This window comes from Amblyomma mixtum, chromosome 1, assembly GCF_055824585.1.
Source record: "Amblyomma mixtum isolate Tamu chromosome 1, ASM5582458v1, whole genome shotgun sequence".
Lineage (NCBI taxonomy): Eukaryota > Metazoa > Arthropoda > Arachnida > Ixodida > Ixodidae > Amblyomma > Amblyomma mixtum.
In genome coordinates, this window is record NC_143012.1 from 318,018,732 (window position 1) to 318,031,008 (window position 12,277).

The 12,277-nt window shown below is 45.2% G+C and overlaps 2 protein-coding genes across 3 annotated transcripts in view; one reads left to right on the forward strand and one right to left on the reverse strand.

The window, feature by feature from the left end:
- The window catches only part of LOC149372613 (uncharacterized), a 54,376-nt gene that overhangs the window by 36,851 nt on the left and 5,248 nt on the right, over positions 1–12,277 (reverse strand). The window contains exons 1-5 of one of the 2 annotated variants that reach the window (XM_089567124.1): positions 10,904–11,217; positions 7,833–8,080; positions 5,175–5,388; positions 1,849–1,994; positions 965–1,298 (exon numbers count right to left, since the gene is read on the reverse strand). In XM_089567124.1, the coding sequence (XP_089423250.1) occupies positions 965–1,298; positions 1,849–1,994; positions 5,175–5,388; positions 7,833–8,080; positions 10,904–10,979 (1,018 nt within the window). In that variant the 5' untranslated portion in view covers positions 10,980–11,217. Of the gene's footprint in view, positions 1–964; positions 1,299–1,848; positions 1,995–5,174; positions 5,389–7,832; positions 8,081–10,903; positions 11,218–12,277 lie in introns of those variants that run through there. The other variant, XM_089567125.1, reaches the window with a different exon arrangement.
- Positions 10,853–12,277, forward strand: part of LOC149372614 (tudor domain-containing protein 7-like) — a 56,621-nt gene continuing 55,196 nt past the window's right edge. The window contains exon 1 of the mRNA XM_089567130.1: positions 10,853–10,959. The gene's annotated coding sequence lies outside the window, so the exon portion shown is untranslated. The remainder of the gene's footprint in view (positions 10,960–12,277) is intronic.

Consider the following 12,277-nt stretch of genomic DNA (forward strand, 5'->3'; position numbering starts at 1 on the left):
GCCTCTCATGATTGAATGAGCTGCTGCCTGACATGGTGGGCAGGTAGATAGCGCGCTCATTATGTGGGCGTTTCTCCGCATTTTGCTCTCCGATAAGGCCTTGCACACCCAGGCAAAGCGCTGCAGTTTCCTTATTGTGGGAACCTGAAACTGCGCGCAAAGCTGTCTTAGCTTGCGCGCCTTGCTAGTTTGGCCTGAAAGATGCCAATCTAACAAGATAGATGTTTTGAGCAGTGTAGTGCGCTTCCATGTTCACCCATACATGCCGAAATTTCAGGCAGCACATCACACTGCTCATAATATTTATTTTGTTAGATCGGCAGCCTTCGGGGCAAATTTACAAGGCATGTGAGCTGAGGCAGTTTAGCGCGCAATTTCAGGTTCCCACAATAAGAAAACTGCAATGTGTTGCCCGGGCATGCGAGGCCGGATCCGCAAACAAAAAGCCGAGAAATGCCCCTGTAACAAGTGCATTGTCTACGCAACGAACAGGCACAAGCACAAAATTTCATGATTTCTTATTATTTCACTATTTAATATATTACTACCGTAGTGTGCCAACTGTCACGGGTTCCACTACAGGCATGCACTGACACTACACTGCACTTGAAGACAAAGAAGTTGCCTCACTCTCTTGGTGCTGGCTACGCCTGAATATGCTGCAAGATTCGACACAGTGGCTCGGTTTCTCCGAGGACACTTAATAAACGCACCCCTAAACTACTTACATTTTACTACTATTTTTTACCATCTTTACTTTACTGTTCACTATTACTTATTACTATTACTTACTGCTCTAAAGCAAAACAACTACACATCTAAAATAGCCCAAGTATCGCACCACTATATAACCATTTCGTTAGCTACAGCAAAACAAAAGAGGTGAAAATGGCACTAGAAACTAGTGCCCCCTTTCTTCCCCCTCGACAGCAAAAAAGACAGGCCTGTAGCACTCTCTACCCACCCTGCTGCACTGTGTCTTGAACATTTTCAGAGCCTGCAGTTGTCGAAGCTTGGTGTGGTTGCAAGGCCAACGGTTGTGACCTTGGTCTGCCGCGACCACGCGCAGTGCTGGGCCGGCCGCCCCCACGCTGCCTTCCCATGAGTTCCCGTAGATATGCAGGCCGGTAATGGTCTTGTAGGTGCCGTGCAAATTGCACACTGTCCCTGTATGGGCGGCCACACTGAGAGCACGTCCACTGTTGACGGTCGTGCGAGGAGACCACACTCGAGGCCACCGCGCTGACTGCACAGTCTGTCGGGGAGTCGCCACTTGCGACCGTTTGCCCTGGGTCAGCCTGAAGGAGGTGGTTGGCCCATATAAAGAGACAGTGGGTAAAAAATACCAGTCAGAAACACTTGTAATAGGGCCATGTAGTCATGAATGGGCATGCTATCAATTATCACAAAAAGGTAGCATCAAAAACTGGAAAAGCACACCGAGAAAAGAAAAACCACTGTCAAGGAGCTTGTTTTATCTTATCTTTTATGGATTCTGTTACACCACCATAAGTTTTCTCCTATGAGAGGAATAGAAGAGTGTGCTCACAAGAATGTCGTCAGAAAAGTTAAGAAAGGAGCAGTACGTTAACTATGGTTAGCTATCCGGGGCACTGCATGTGTTGTACTGGGTAAGTCCTGCACCTTGCAGTGCACTATCAATGCCAAGAGAGAGAAATTGTTAGAGACTGCACAAGAAAATGATGCAATCAGCAAAAGGTGTTTCAGGGCCTCCTTGAAACTCCCTTTTCCTTATATGTGCCACCAAGGACACAGTAGTTCGCTGTGGCTACTGCGGCAATTTAAGAATTGCTCAATACACACCTGCGACATTTTAGATCTGCTTACCTGGGGAATGATGGTGACCTTTGTTGGAGGCCGGGTGAGTGACACATTTCTTGGCGGGCGCCCCCTTTTCCGTTTCACCGGTGGGCCACCCAGCTGAGCAGGCACCGATGGAGGAGGAGCCACAGGCGGTTCTTCTGTGGGGCCGGCTGTATTATTGGAGAAAAAAATTATCAGCTTTGTATGTAAGCAGCAGTGCGCATAACGATCTTTAAGCCAAACTCCCATGGAGTTAAAAAGCTAAAAGGTATGGAATAGATGAACTTGGCCTCATGGCCAACACAACAACATATGGCCCCAAGAAACAAGGACAACACCAGCACACTACTGTGGGTACTATAATTGAGTCACAAGCCCCATTCCAAATAAAAAACACAAACGAGCATGAACAAGCTTATACCATTTAGCAATGGGCTAATTAAAAAAATTACTAGCACTGATCAGTAATTTTTACCAGTTTTCTTTTCACCAAGGTCATAGAGAGAGGAATTAAAAAATCGCTAGCATTGGTCAGTAATTTTCACCTATTTCCTTTTCACCAAGGACATAGGGAGAAGAAAGCATGCAAAGCTTGATACATCAGAATTTCCAAAGTTTGAGAGTAGCAACAATAATGTAATTAAAGTCAGGAGGAAGCTCCAAGAAGGGAACGGGTATGCCTACATTGACCCAGTCCTAGTCCCAAGAGAAAAACATTTTTGGTTTGGTTTGGTTTATGGGGTTTAACGTCCCAAACCGACTCAGGCTATGAGAGACGCCGTAGTGGAGGGCTCCGGAAATTTCGACCACCTGGGGTTCTTTAACGTGCACTGACATCGCACAGTACATGGGCCTCTAGAATTTCTCCTCCAAAGAAATTCAACCGCCGCGGCCGGGATCGAACCCGCGTCTTTCGGGTCAGCAGCCGAGCACCATAGCCACTGAGCCACCGCAGCATTTTATAGTGAACCAAGGTTAATAGCTCGGTACTACCGCATTTTGTTCTACGAAAAAAAAAAAATGCAGCTGCAGACCTGGGAACCAGAACCACAAAATAAGCAGCAGTAAGAGGCAGCATCCCTGTTTACACATAAGCTTGCTGGAGAGCCAGCTGGAGAGCCAGCTGCAGCCTTGACAAAGTACTTTCACAAATATTTCAGAAAATTTGAGCCTTTGCGTACAAACTGTGTGTCGAATGCACTGGCAGCCACTCAGAGACACCCTCTTATAGTAGTTAAAATATTTTATTGAAATTCTTTAGGAGGTTGCAGCGGCGGTTGGAGTCCTCAGTATGGAACCCGCTGCTGCCCGGGCTCTCTCAACAAGTTCTTTTTTACTCGTTTCGTCCAAGCTGGTCAGACCTGCCTCCCACCCATCCTGCATTGGCTGGTAATTAATATCAATAGCCCGATTTCGTTGGCAGGCACATAAGTGGCCAATGAAAACTAAAGGTTCCACTCCCCGAAACCCCAAAAGGCTTAAAAAGTGCCATAACAAAAATACAGCAGACTTCCGTTGAGACGAATTCAGTTAAGAGGAATTCTCGGATAAGATGAACAATATGAGACTGTTTGGTTTGCTTCCCGTAGAACTCTGTGTAAAAAAATTCTGCTTGAGACGAATTGTTTTGATCGCCTTTTAGTTAAGATGAACTTTCACAGGCCGTGAACCATGGTGACCCCATCCCCTCCCCCCTAATGGCACTCATGGGGCATCACGCGGCACTGTCAAAAAAGGAAGAAATATATAAAACGCCCCTACATATGAAAGTGAACCCCCACAGGATGGCTTCCATGCACCTTCACGTGAAAGTGCAAGAAAGCTGCTTTTTGGGAGCAGACATTCTTAGGAGAGGGGGGGGGGGGGGGGGGGGGGCAGCTTTCTTGCCGGTGCGGAAAAGGGAAAAGACAGGGCACCATCGCACTTGTCCTCTGGTTAAGATGGACGCGATGCCACAAACCATGGTGCACCCCCCCCCCAACATACACAAACACAAGGCATCGACGCGGCACTGTCAAAGAAAGAAAAAAATATATAAAAGCTCTCTACGCAAGAAAGCGCACCCCCACAAGGTGGCTTCTGTGCACCTTAGTGCAAAACTGTAGGAAAGCTGCCTTTCAGGAGTGTGTGTTCTTAGGAGGGTGGGGAGGCAGGCTTTCTTGCTGGTGCAAAAAAAAATGGGGCACCATCGTGTCTGCACTGGCACAGAGACATGATCTCGACATCATGAGCACATCACCTGTACCGTGTTGCCTCCCACAGACTAAAAGGCGCATATGTATGTGGCACAGTGGTTATGGCGCTTATCATGTTAATATGATAAAGTTTAGTTTAAACTTAATCTGTAAGCAGCTTTAGCTGTCTGAGGGGGTACTATAGGGAAAGGGCTAGCTGTAAATTGTTGCAGCAGCTTGTGGCACCTTGCTGTTTCCTTTAGACTAAATGCATTAAAGTTTGTTTTTTTTTCCTTACCACATTTAAATGCACTGCTATTGGTTTGGTTGGTTTATGGGGTTTAACGTCTCAAAGCAACTCAGGCTATGAGAGATGCCATAGTGAAGGGCTCCGGAAATTTCGACCACCTGCGGTTCTTTAACATGCACTGATATCGCACAGTACACCGGCCTCTAGAATTTCGCCTCCATCGGAATTCGACCACCGCGGCCGGGATCGATCCCGCGTCTTTCAGTTCAGCAGCCGAGCACCACAACCACTGCGCCACCGCGGCGGCAAATGCACTGCTGTGTCAGAATCAACCTTTCCGATTAAGCACATCCAGCCTTAGCCACTGTGATGCCTCGGTATATTTTGTTAATGTCATACAATCAATACAATTGCAGCCATGACTTTGTTCTTTCAAGCTCTTCTATGATCTTTCCATAGGCATGCACAGAAGGGGAGCAAAGGGGGAGGTGGCCTCCCTTGCATGCGGGAGGGGCGCAGATTTTGTCTCGTATTGTTCCCTGCTGCCCAGAAGACATGAACGGGTGTCACAGTGAACTTTGACTGCGCTTATGGAGAGACCTTTGCATGCCTATGGGCCTGTCCCATTCAGAACTTGGGAACAAAACGCTGCTGGTAAACAGTAGTAAAACACTACAGACATATTCCCAACTTTTTCAGGCTACTAAGCCAGGCCCTTGACTGATGCATGTGGTAGGTAAGCATGGTCTAATTTTCACGTTTCCACAAGGAACACAGTGCACACATTAAACCAAACGTTAGCACCTCCCAGGCATGCTCTCAGTCTTGTGTGCAGATTAAGAACTCAGGGGCAAGCACGAGACAGCCAAAGCCATGTCAATAGCGACAGATTGCACTATCCAAACCTCTGGAAGAAAGTTACTCACCCATCTTACGTCCGTACGGTGGTGCATAGCCAACATAGAGCGTATCACCGCAGTTGACTGGCTTCTGCACACTGAAGTAGATATCCTGGCCAAGCTGGTAGGCAATGAGGTTCTGCATCGAAGGCTCTGGTGTTGGCTCCACAAAGCACATCCAGTTGCACTGGTACTCGTCAGAGGTGTCAAGGCAGGTGGCACGGCCCTTGGTTGGAAACACCTGTGCATGGAACCTCCATGGAAATTTTTTCCTTCCATCCCGCAGAAGAGTTGTAAAATTACTGCTTGTGCGTTCAACAGTGGCACAGCAGAGGAAGTAAGATCATACGGCAAAGTGCTAATAGATCTTTACAGCAACAAAAATTCTGTGCAATGCCTTTTGCCTCCTCACATGCACTAACTAAATATTTGACCTTTCTTATCAAGCACAGTGCAAGCCAATATAAAAAGTCATCTCATTCTAGTAGCAACACCTCAAAGATCAAAAGTGACTTAGGATTGGTTATGACAGCTTGCACATCTTTAAGCCTGAAAACAGTTAGCAGACAACATTAACATTATGGGAACTCTCCTATCTGGCATGATCAGAGGGATCTGTGTGGCTACTGCTATGAACGTAGAAAGAAGCCCATGAACACTATCAAATTTGCACTATACTCACTTGCATGACAGATGCACCTACACGATAAATATATCTTCTATTCTGGTTATCAAAATATTAAATTTTTCTAATATATTACCCTAAGTAAACACCACTAGATTTTCATAATTTTTTCAGAAAAAAAATGTGCTTTCACTAAGTGACCAAATGCTGTACTTTCTAAAACTTGTGATCGAAACATAAAGGTACAAGCAAAAGTAAAAAGAAAACCTTAGCCAGAAATCACCAGATTACTCAATAACTGTAAGTAAAAAGCATCATGTTCATTTTTTTCAGGCAGTTATCCTCGGAAAAAATTACAACTGTTGAGCTTTTTCAAGTTTAATGCAAAACTAAAAATTTGGTTTTAGGTAAAAACAAATATGGTTCTTGATTGATAGCTAAGCATTTCTTTTCATGCTGTTGTACCTCAAATTTTATAAAATTCATGACTGACAAGACAGTTCAAATGTATTCCAAAAACACACAATGCCATGTTCAGTCGAGCCCACTTACAACGGCCGCAGATACAGTAGAACCTCACTACAGTAAACTCAGTTGAGGTAAAACCTCGGATATAGTTAAGTGAAGCTGCAGTCCCATCTCGCCTTTCATAGACGACTGTACATTTTTTTTTCAGTTATAGTAAAAATTTTTTTCAAAGAAACGACATAGTAAAGAGCGTCTGGCCATGGCGATGTACTGCCCGCGGAATGATGACATAGGGGCACGCACTAAGTCTAGGATCGTGAAGCAAATAAATACTGAATGTGATCGTTAAGGTGGCTTCACCACCGAGCTGAAAGCTGCTAGAAGAAGCCCACTTTTGGAAGACATTGAGGCCGTGAGGCAAAGTGCGTGCCGCGCACATAAAAAGTAAAGCCGGCTGTGGACGTAGAAAGAAATAAGGGAGTAATTACTCATTGACGTCCACCCGAGCGCAGCCATACGGCCACAAAGGAAAGCTATACAGCTTTCCTTTATAATGAGTAATTACTCCCTTATTAGAAATCTACTCCACCTTGGGGGATTCCCCTAAATATTTGGTACAACACTGTTCCCACTTCGAGTTATAGATCAATTCGCTCTCGCCCTACCATAAGCTTGCCGTCCCGGTTAGCTCAATTGGTAGAGCGACTGCTCCGGTGTAGCGGTGGTCCCGGGTTCGAACCCCGGACCAGGACGAATTTTTCTTTAACTACGAAGTTTCTGTGAAAGCTGTATAGCTTTCCTTTGTGGCCGTATGGCTGCGCTCGGGTGGACGTCAATGAGTAATTACTCCCTTATTAGAAATCTACTCCACCTTGGGGGGATTCCCCTAAATATTTGGTCACCACGTAGAAAGAAACCGGCACGGGTCGCTGAAAATGGAAAGCCAGTAAAAGTGCAGGGATGTGTAGAGAAGGGAAGAAAAGGGTGAGTGTTCGTAACACGGCAGCGCGAAGCATGGGGAAGCAGCGGCAAGAAGCAGTCTTATCTGACGTCACCACAGTGTAGTGCTTGTGGAAACGGCAGCTGGTGACAACGCCTGCCTCTCAGTTTTTCCGCCTTTCAATCTTCTAAATGGTCCATTTTCAACTAAAGTAGTCCCCTTGTCAATAGAAAGCAGTAATTCATCGACATAGCCCAGATGAAAAAGTTCAATATTGGGTTTTCCAATTGGGTTTTCAGACTTTTCCAACTGATTCCAAATGATTCCTGTTAATACCAGTTGGATTTAAAGAAAAATTTTAGTTTAATCCACATGGAATTTTTCAACTGTAACCAGTTAGGTTTTTGGACTGTTCCAAATGGTCAATGTTAACACCGTTTGGTATTTCAGTTATTCCATGTTTTCGAGGTATTCCAGTTGTATTCCAGGTATTCCAGTTGGTATTACAGGTATGGGATTTTCAGCTGGATGTAATTTGTCCTCAGGGCTCCTTTAAATGCTCATGGATTGCATGACATGTGCAGCCTACTGTCACTCAACTAACTGCCACTGCAAAATGCTGCCCCGGGAGCTTCGGCTGAGAAGTTTGCACCTTGAGCTTGAAACGTGGTGTGCCCTTGAAAGCTCGATACCGGGGGGCCTCGACTGGTCCGAACTGGGTCCCCACAGGAATGTCCTCACGTGCTGTGACACGGGGGCCACACTCGTTCTCGACCAATGACAGCGTGGGCGGAAGGGAGAGGCGTGCCCGCGATGGCACCGACTTGTCGTCCACCTTCTGGGCGAGACCCAGGAGGGGGCAAGCTGCTGTCGCATGGCCCTCCCCACAGACATTGCACTCTGAAAGATTGCAAAGAGAACAAGCGGATGCCTGGTAATTAAGGCTGAAAAAATAACCTAGAAGTAGTTGTAGAATAGAAAAATGCTTCTCCAACTGCAGAAACTGAACACTGCATGATGAAACTGAAAAGCTTATCAGAACTGATTGCTCATTTGCTTTTGAATCTGCAAGAAGGCATTTTACCCTTTATTTGGCATAGCACAACATTTTAGTGCCAACTATTTGGAATAAGAAACACAGTTGGTAGTTCTATTCAGCTACAAGGGGCACAGCAAAGAGCTGTGTAAATATTGCATATATGCCTCATAGCACATCAGTTATGCCTCAGTAAATCTTACTGTTTCACAAAAAAAAATCTGTATTGATAGTATACAATTTACCAAAGAGATCTAAAAAACTTAAAATTTCAAATTTTGTGTCAGCTTTCCTTCGCACAATTGTCTTTCAGTTATGACAAGAAAAAAATTAATTTTTCTGTACAGTCTTAAGAAAGACAGCACATTTAGATATCAGTGAACCACACAGCCAACTGCCAAGAAAAGGGGTGGCTGGGGAAGGGGAGATGGATGCATGCACACCACAAAGGGAGATTGGGGGTGAGGATTCTGTTCATGTGCAAGAAAAAGAAAAGAGAGCACTGCCATAAAGTATGACTTGTTACCTCAGTCTTACCTCCTGTTTGTCAGCACAAAAGCTACATTTTTTAAGTGAACATTGATTAAGGGCAAGGAATAGGCCTTCATATGCATTGATTGGGCCAGTAAGTTTTGTGGGTTAACAAGCAGTTCATGTGTATTAATTTGAAAAAAAAGGAAAAGTACTTCACATGACTTGGTGTCCTCCCTTGCAGAACACGGAGTCATTGAGTCTGAAAATAAATGCTTTCTCTCTCTCCATTGAAAAGAAGTGAAAGCGTTAGATGCACTGCAACTCACTCCTCCCCCATAACTGTCCACTCCCTTGCCTAAGTGTGCAGGTCCACCTCAAATACATTACCACAAGTGGCACATACCTTTTAGCCAGTATTTTCAGTAGACAAACTGTGTATTTTGATCACAGTAGTTTTATCGGGGGTGACCAATGGAGAACCTGTTACCTATTGTTGCTCACAGCATGTTTTATGTACAAATAACGACCAGTCCCACAAAGACACAATGCTTATCTCGCAAAGCTGCAGGCCCTAAGAAGTCCTCCTCTTACAGACGTCATATATATTTAAGTTACTTGTGCCAGACCAATAGTTTGAACAAACGTGCTGCATAAAGCGAAGAGGCCAAATTTAACCCTGAAATTTTAATTTCGGTCAGAGAAAGAGAGAAACATAACTTTTATACACGTCCACCAAAAATGATGGGGGAGAAAACTTCAGCCTAAACCCCCATTCATTCTCCTAACCGTCAATGCAAAGAAAGATGGTGCAAAACAGTGCTCACAACAAAGCTTAGTATGAAAAAATGAGTATAATTGCAAATGAGAAAGATGACTTTGACAAGTGTTCCTGTACTCATACTTTTTCTCTCTCTCTTCCATCCAAACTCTATCTCTTTTCACTCCCTGCCCTCCTTGTGGTAGACTCCCCCGGTGTTGCTCTCTTGTGTGCTTTTCGTTTGCCTTTAGTATGTACAGGTGAATAGCAACCTCTGCCTCCCGATTCTTTGCCGATCCCCCAGTGTGGGTATGTGCCATCTTCTCAAATGCTAACAACAACTACTACTTGTCCTTGTGCCATCCTTCCTGCGCTGTTCATTGCTCGACGCCAGTGATATGTAGCATTTTTTATTTAATCAGGCAATGCATCTATAAGCTGCACTTGTTAATTATGTGCAGGTATCTCAGTAGAGAAATTCTCAGCAGAGAACTTGAAGGGTTTGGGCAGCATGTCGGGCCATAACCTGTTTACGTGCTGCACATAACGCTACATGCACTGCTCCAGAGATGTGGCAGTGCACTGAACGTGCGCTACTCGGAAATGTTGAGTGCTGCCACGAATGTACGACTTCTCTGCGCGAGCCGTCATCCAGTGGTCGTTGCTACTGTGAACATGTGAATTGAGAAACGGCTGAACCAAATACATGCGCAATCGACAAACAAAAGAGGTCTTTAGTTCTCGGAGCTCGAAGCGATTCTTGTGATCGACCGATCAACTCATCCGAGCGGTAACATTCGGCATTTGGTTCGTGCCGAATGTGATGCAACCTGCGGTTCATTTAGCAGTTGTTGCCCTTCGGGATAGCCAGACAGAAACGTTTTACTTGGATGGCGAAGAACTCTTTCATTATCTTTATTGGAAGACAAATTCGAAAGCGCGAGACGATTCACTCACAACCAAAACCTACTAAACGGTCGCGGTACAGCAGAAGGGTTCTTGCAATGAGGTCGAAGGCTGTCACAGTGTCACGCCCAGCGCGCCGTAACGAAATGCTCAGCTTAAGGTGCCGTCAACAGCCTAGAATTAACAGAGACTATGAACACACTCCATTCCACAAACCACGAAAGCGCGCACAGCCGGCCCCAAAACGCGCAGCTCAAGGCAGACCACAATAAAATGTGAAAAGTATCTCCGGTGAACGGCATGAAGTGTCCAAAAATATTTTGTACTCGCAAATTCTCCTTTACTTGCAGCCGCACATTTGCCGCGATTAGTGGGATAAAATTTTTATTTTAAACCTCTCTCAAACGGTCCAAAGACTACAGGGAAATTGAAATATCGAATAACCTGCGCTAACGCAACCACATTTTTACTCAAGGCAGGCACCAAAAAGCAATATGGCGACCCTTTGATGCGTGTGAGTGTATGCGGCGGGTTTTTCAGCGGGACTTACCTTCTTGCGACTGTTGTGCAGGCGCGGAAGTTTCAGCAGCATAGTCTGTGACGTTGGTATAAATGTTTACATACATTATATCATAAAATTACCGTATCAAACTTTGCCATCAATCCAATGTTATGCCGCGCATAGTATTTTTCAGAGCTGCTAGTACGGCACTAAGTAATGCCGTCAGCTTGTTATACTAGTAATTGCGTTTGGTTGTGCGACATATTTGTAATTGAAATCAAATTCATACGTAGCGTGCGACGTTAGTAGCTGATGCTCAAAAACCTGGTAATGGCAGCCATTGTGTTGTAAGCTTTGCGCATGCGCCTCTGGCGGCGCGCAACAGTTCCGATTTAAAAGTATCGCGGGAACTCGTGTGCGTGCATACCATGGTGCATACCTTGTAATGAGGTACAGCTTGGAGTACTACAAGTTTGCACCCTGCGTTTCTTATAATTAATCAGCATGATGCTCACGAGCTAGGTTATTGGGTAGTGGTAATGACCTCAGCTGTGCATCGAGAAAGGGGAGGTGAAAAGGAGAAAAGAAACATTCGGAAAACCTTTAAGGCCGGTTCACATGCAAGCGACTGAGCGATTGAGCGGCGCGTCGCTGCGAAAATTTCCAACTTGTTGAAACCTAGCCGCTCGTCGCAGCGACGACTCAAAACAGGTTTTTCCGTCGCGGCGACAGATTTCGCTAGCATATTCGCTTCCATGTGAAACAGGCTTTAAACAGCATATCGCATCGAGTAAGTAAAGCAGCCGTTGAGCGCCCTAACCAGAGGCGGCACCAAGGAATTCCTAGTGGGGCGAATGAAGGCATAAGAACTGCTGTAATCGCATATTACTTCGCAAGTGTGTGAGTGAGGAGCTTAAATGGAGGACTGGGGACTCTAGCTGCCGGTAGGGTACCGCATTCTAATAATAAAAGAAACCACTCTCGCCGAAAACGGAGCTTTAATAAGCTAGTAAAGAACAAAAACGAAATGTTCCGTGTCGCCATCAGCGGGTGATTTCGCAGGTAATGTATGCATATATCGACACCAATTTTTTGCGCTGATAACGCACGCTTTACCGCCATTCACAACAAAACGGTGGCAATCCGTCCTTTTCGGCAAGGTCGTCATGAGTTTGAATCGACTGACGTGCTGAGTTTTAAATCCAGCCTTCTCGGCGATAAATCAGGGCAAAGGTAAACATATATTCAGAAAGAACAAATTTTTACCGATAATAGGGACTTAAGAATAATAATAATAATAAATACTTTATTCACACCAAAGAAACAATACAAGACGCGGACGCGCCAAAGCCTCAATTGGGCTTGTAGGGCGCCGTCCGGCAGCAGCAACAACCTGTGTTACCAAATCAATTCATTGTTTTG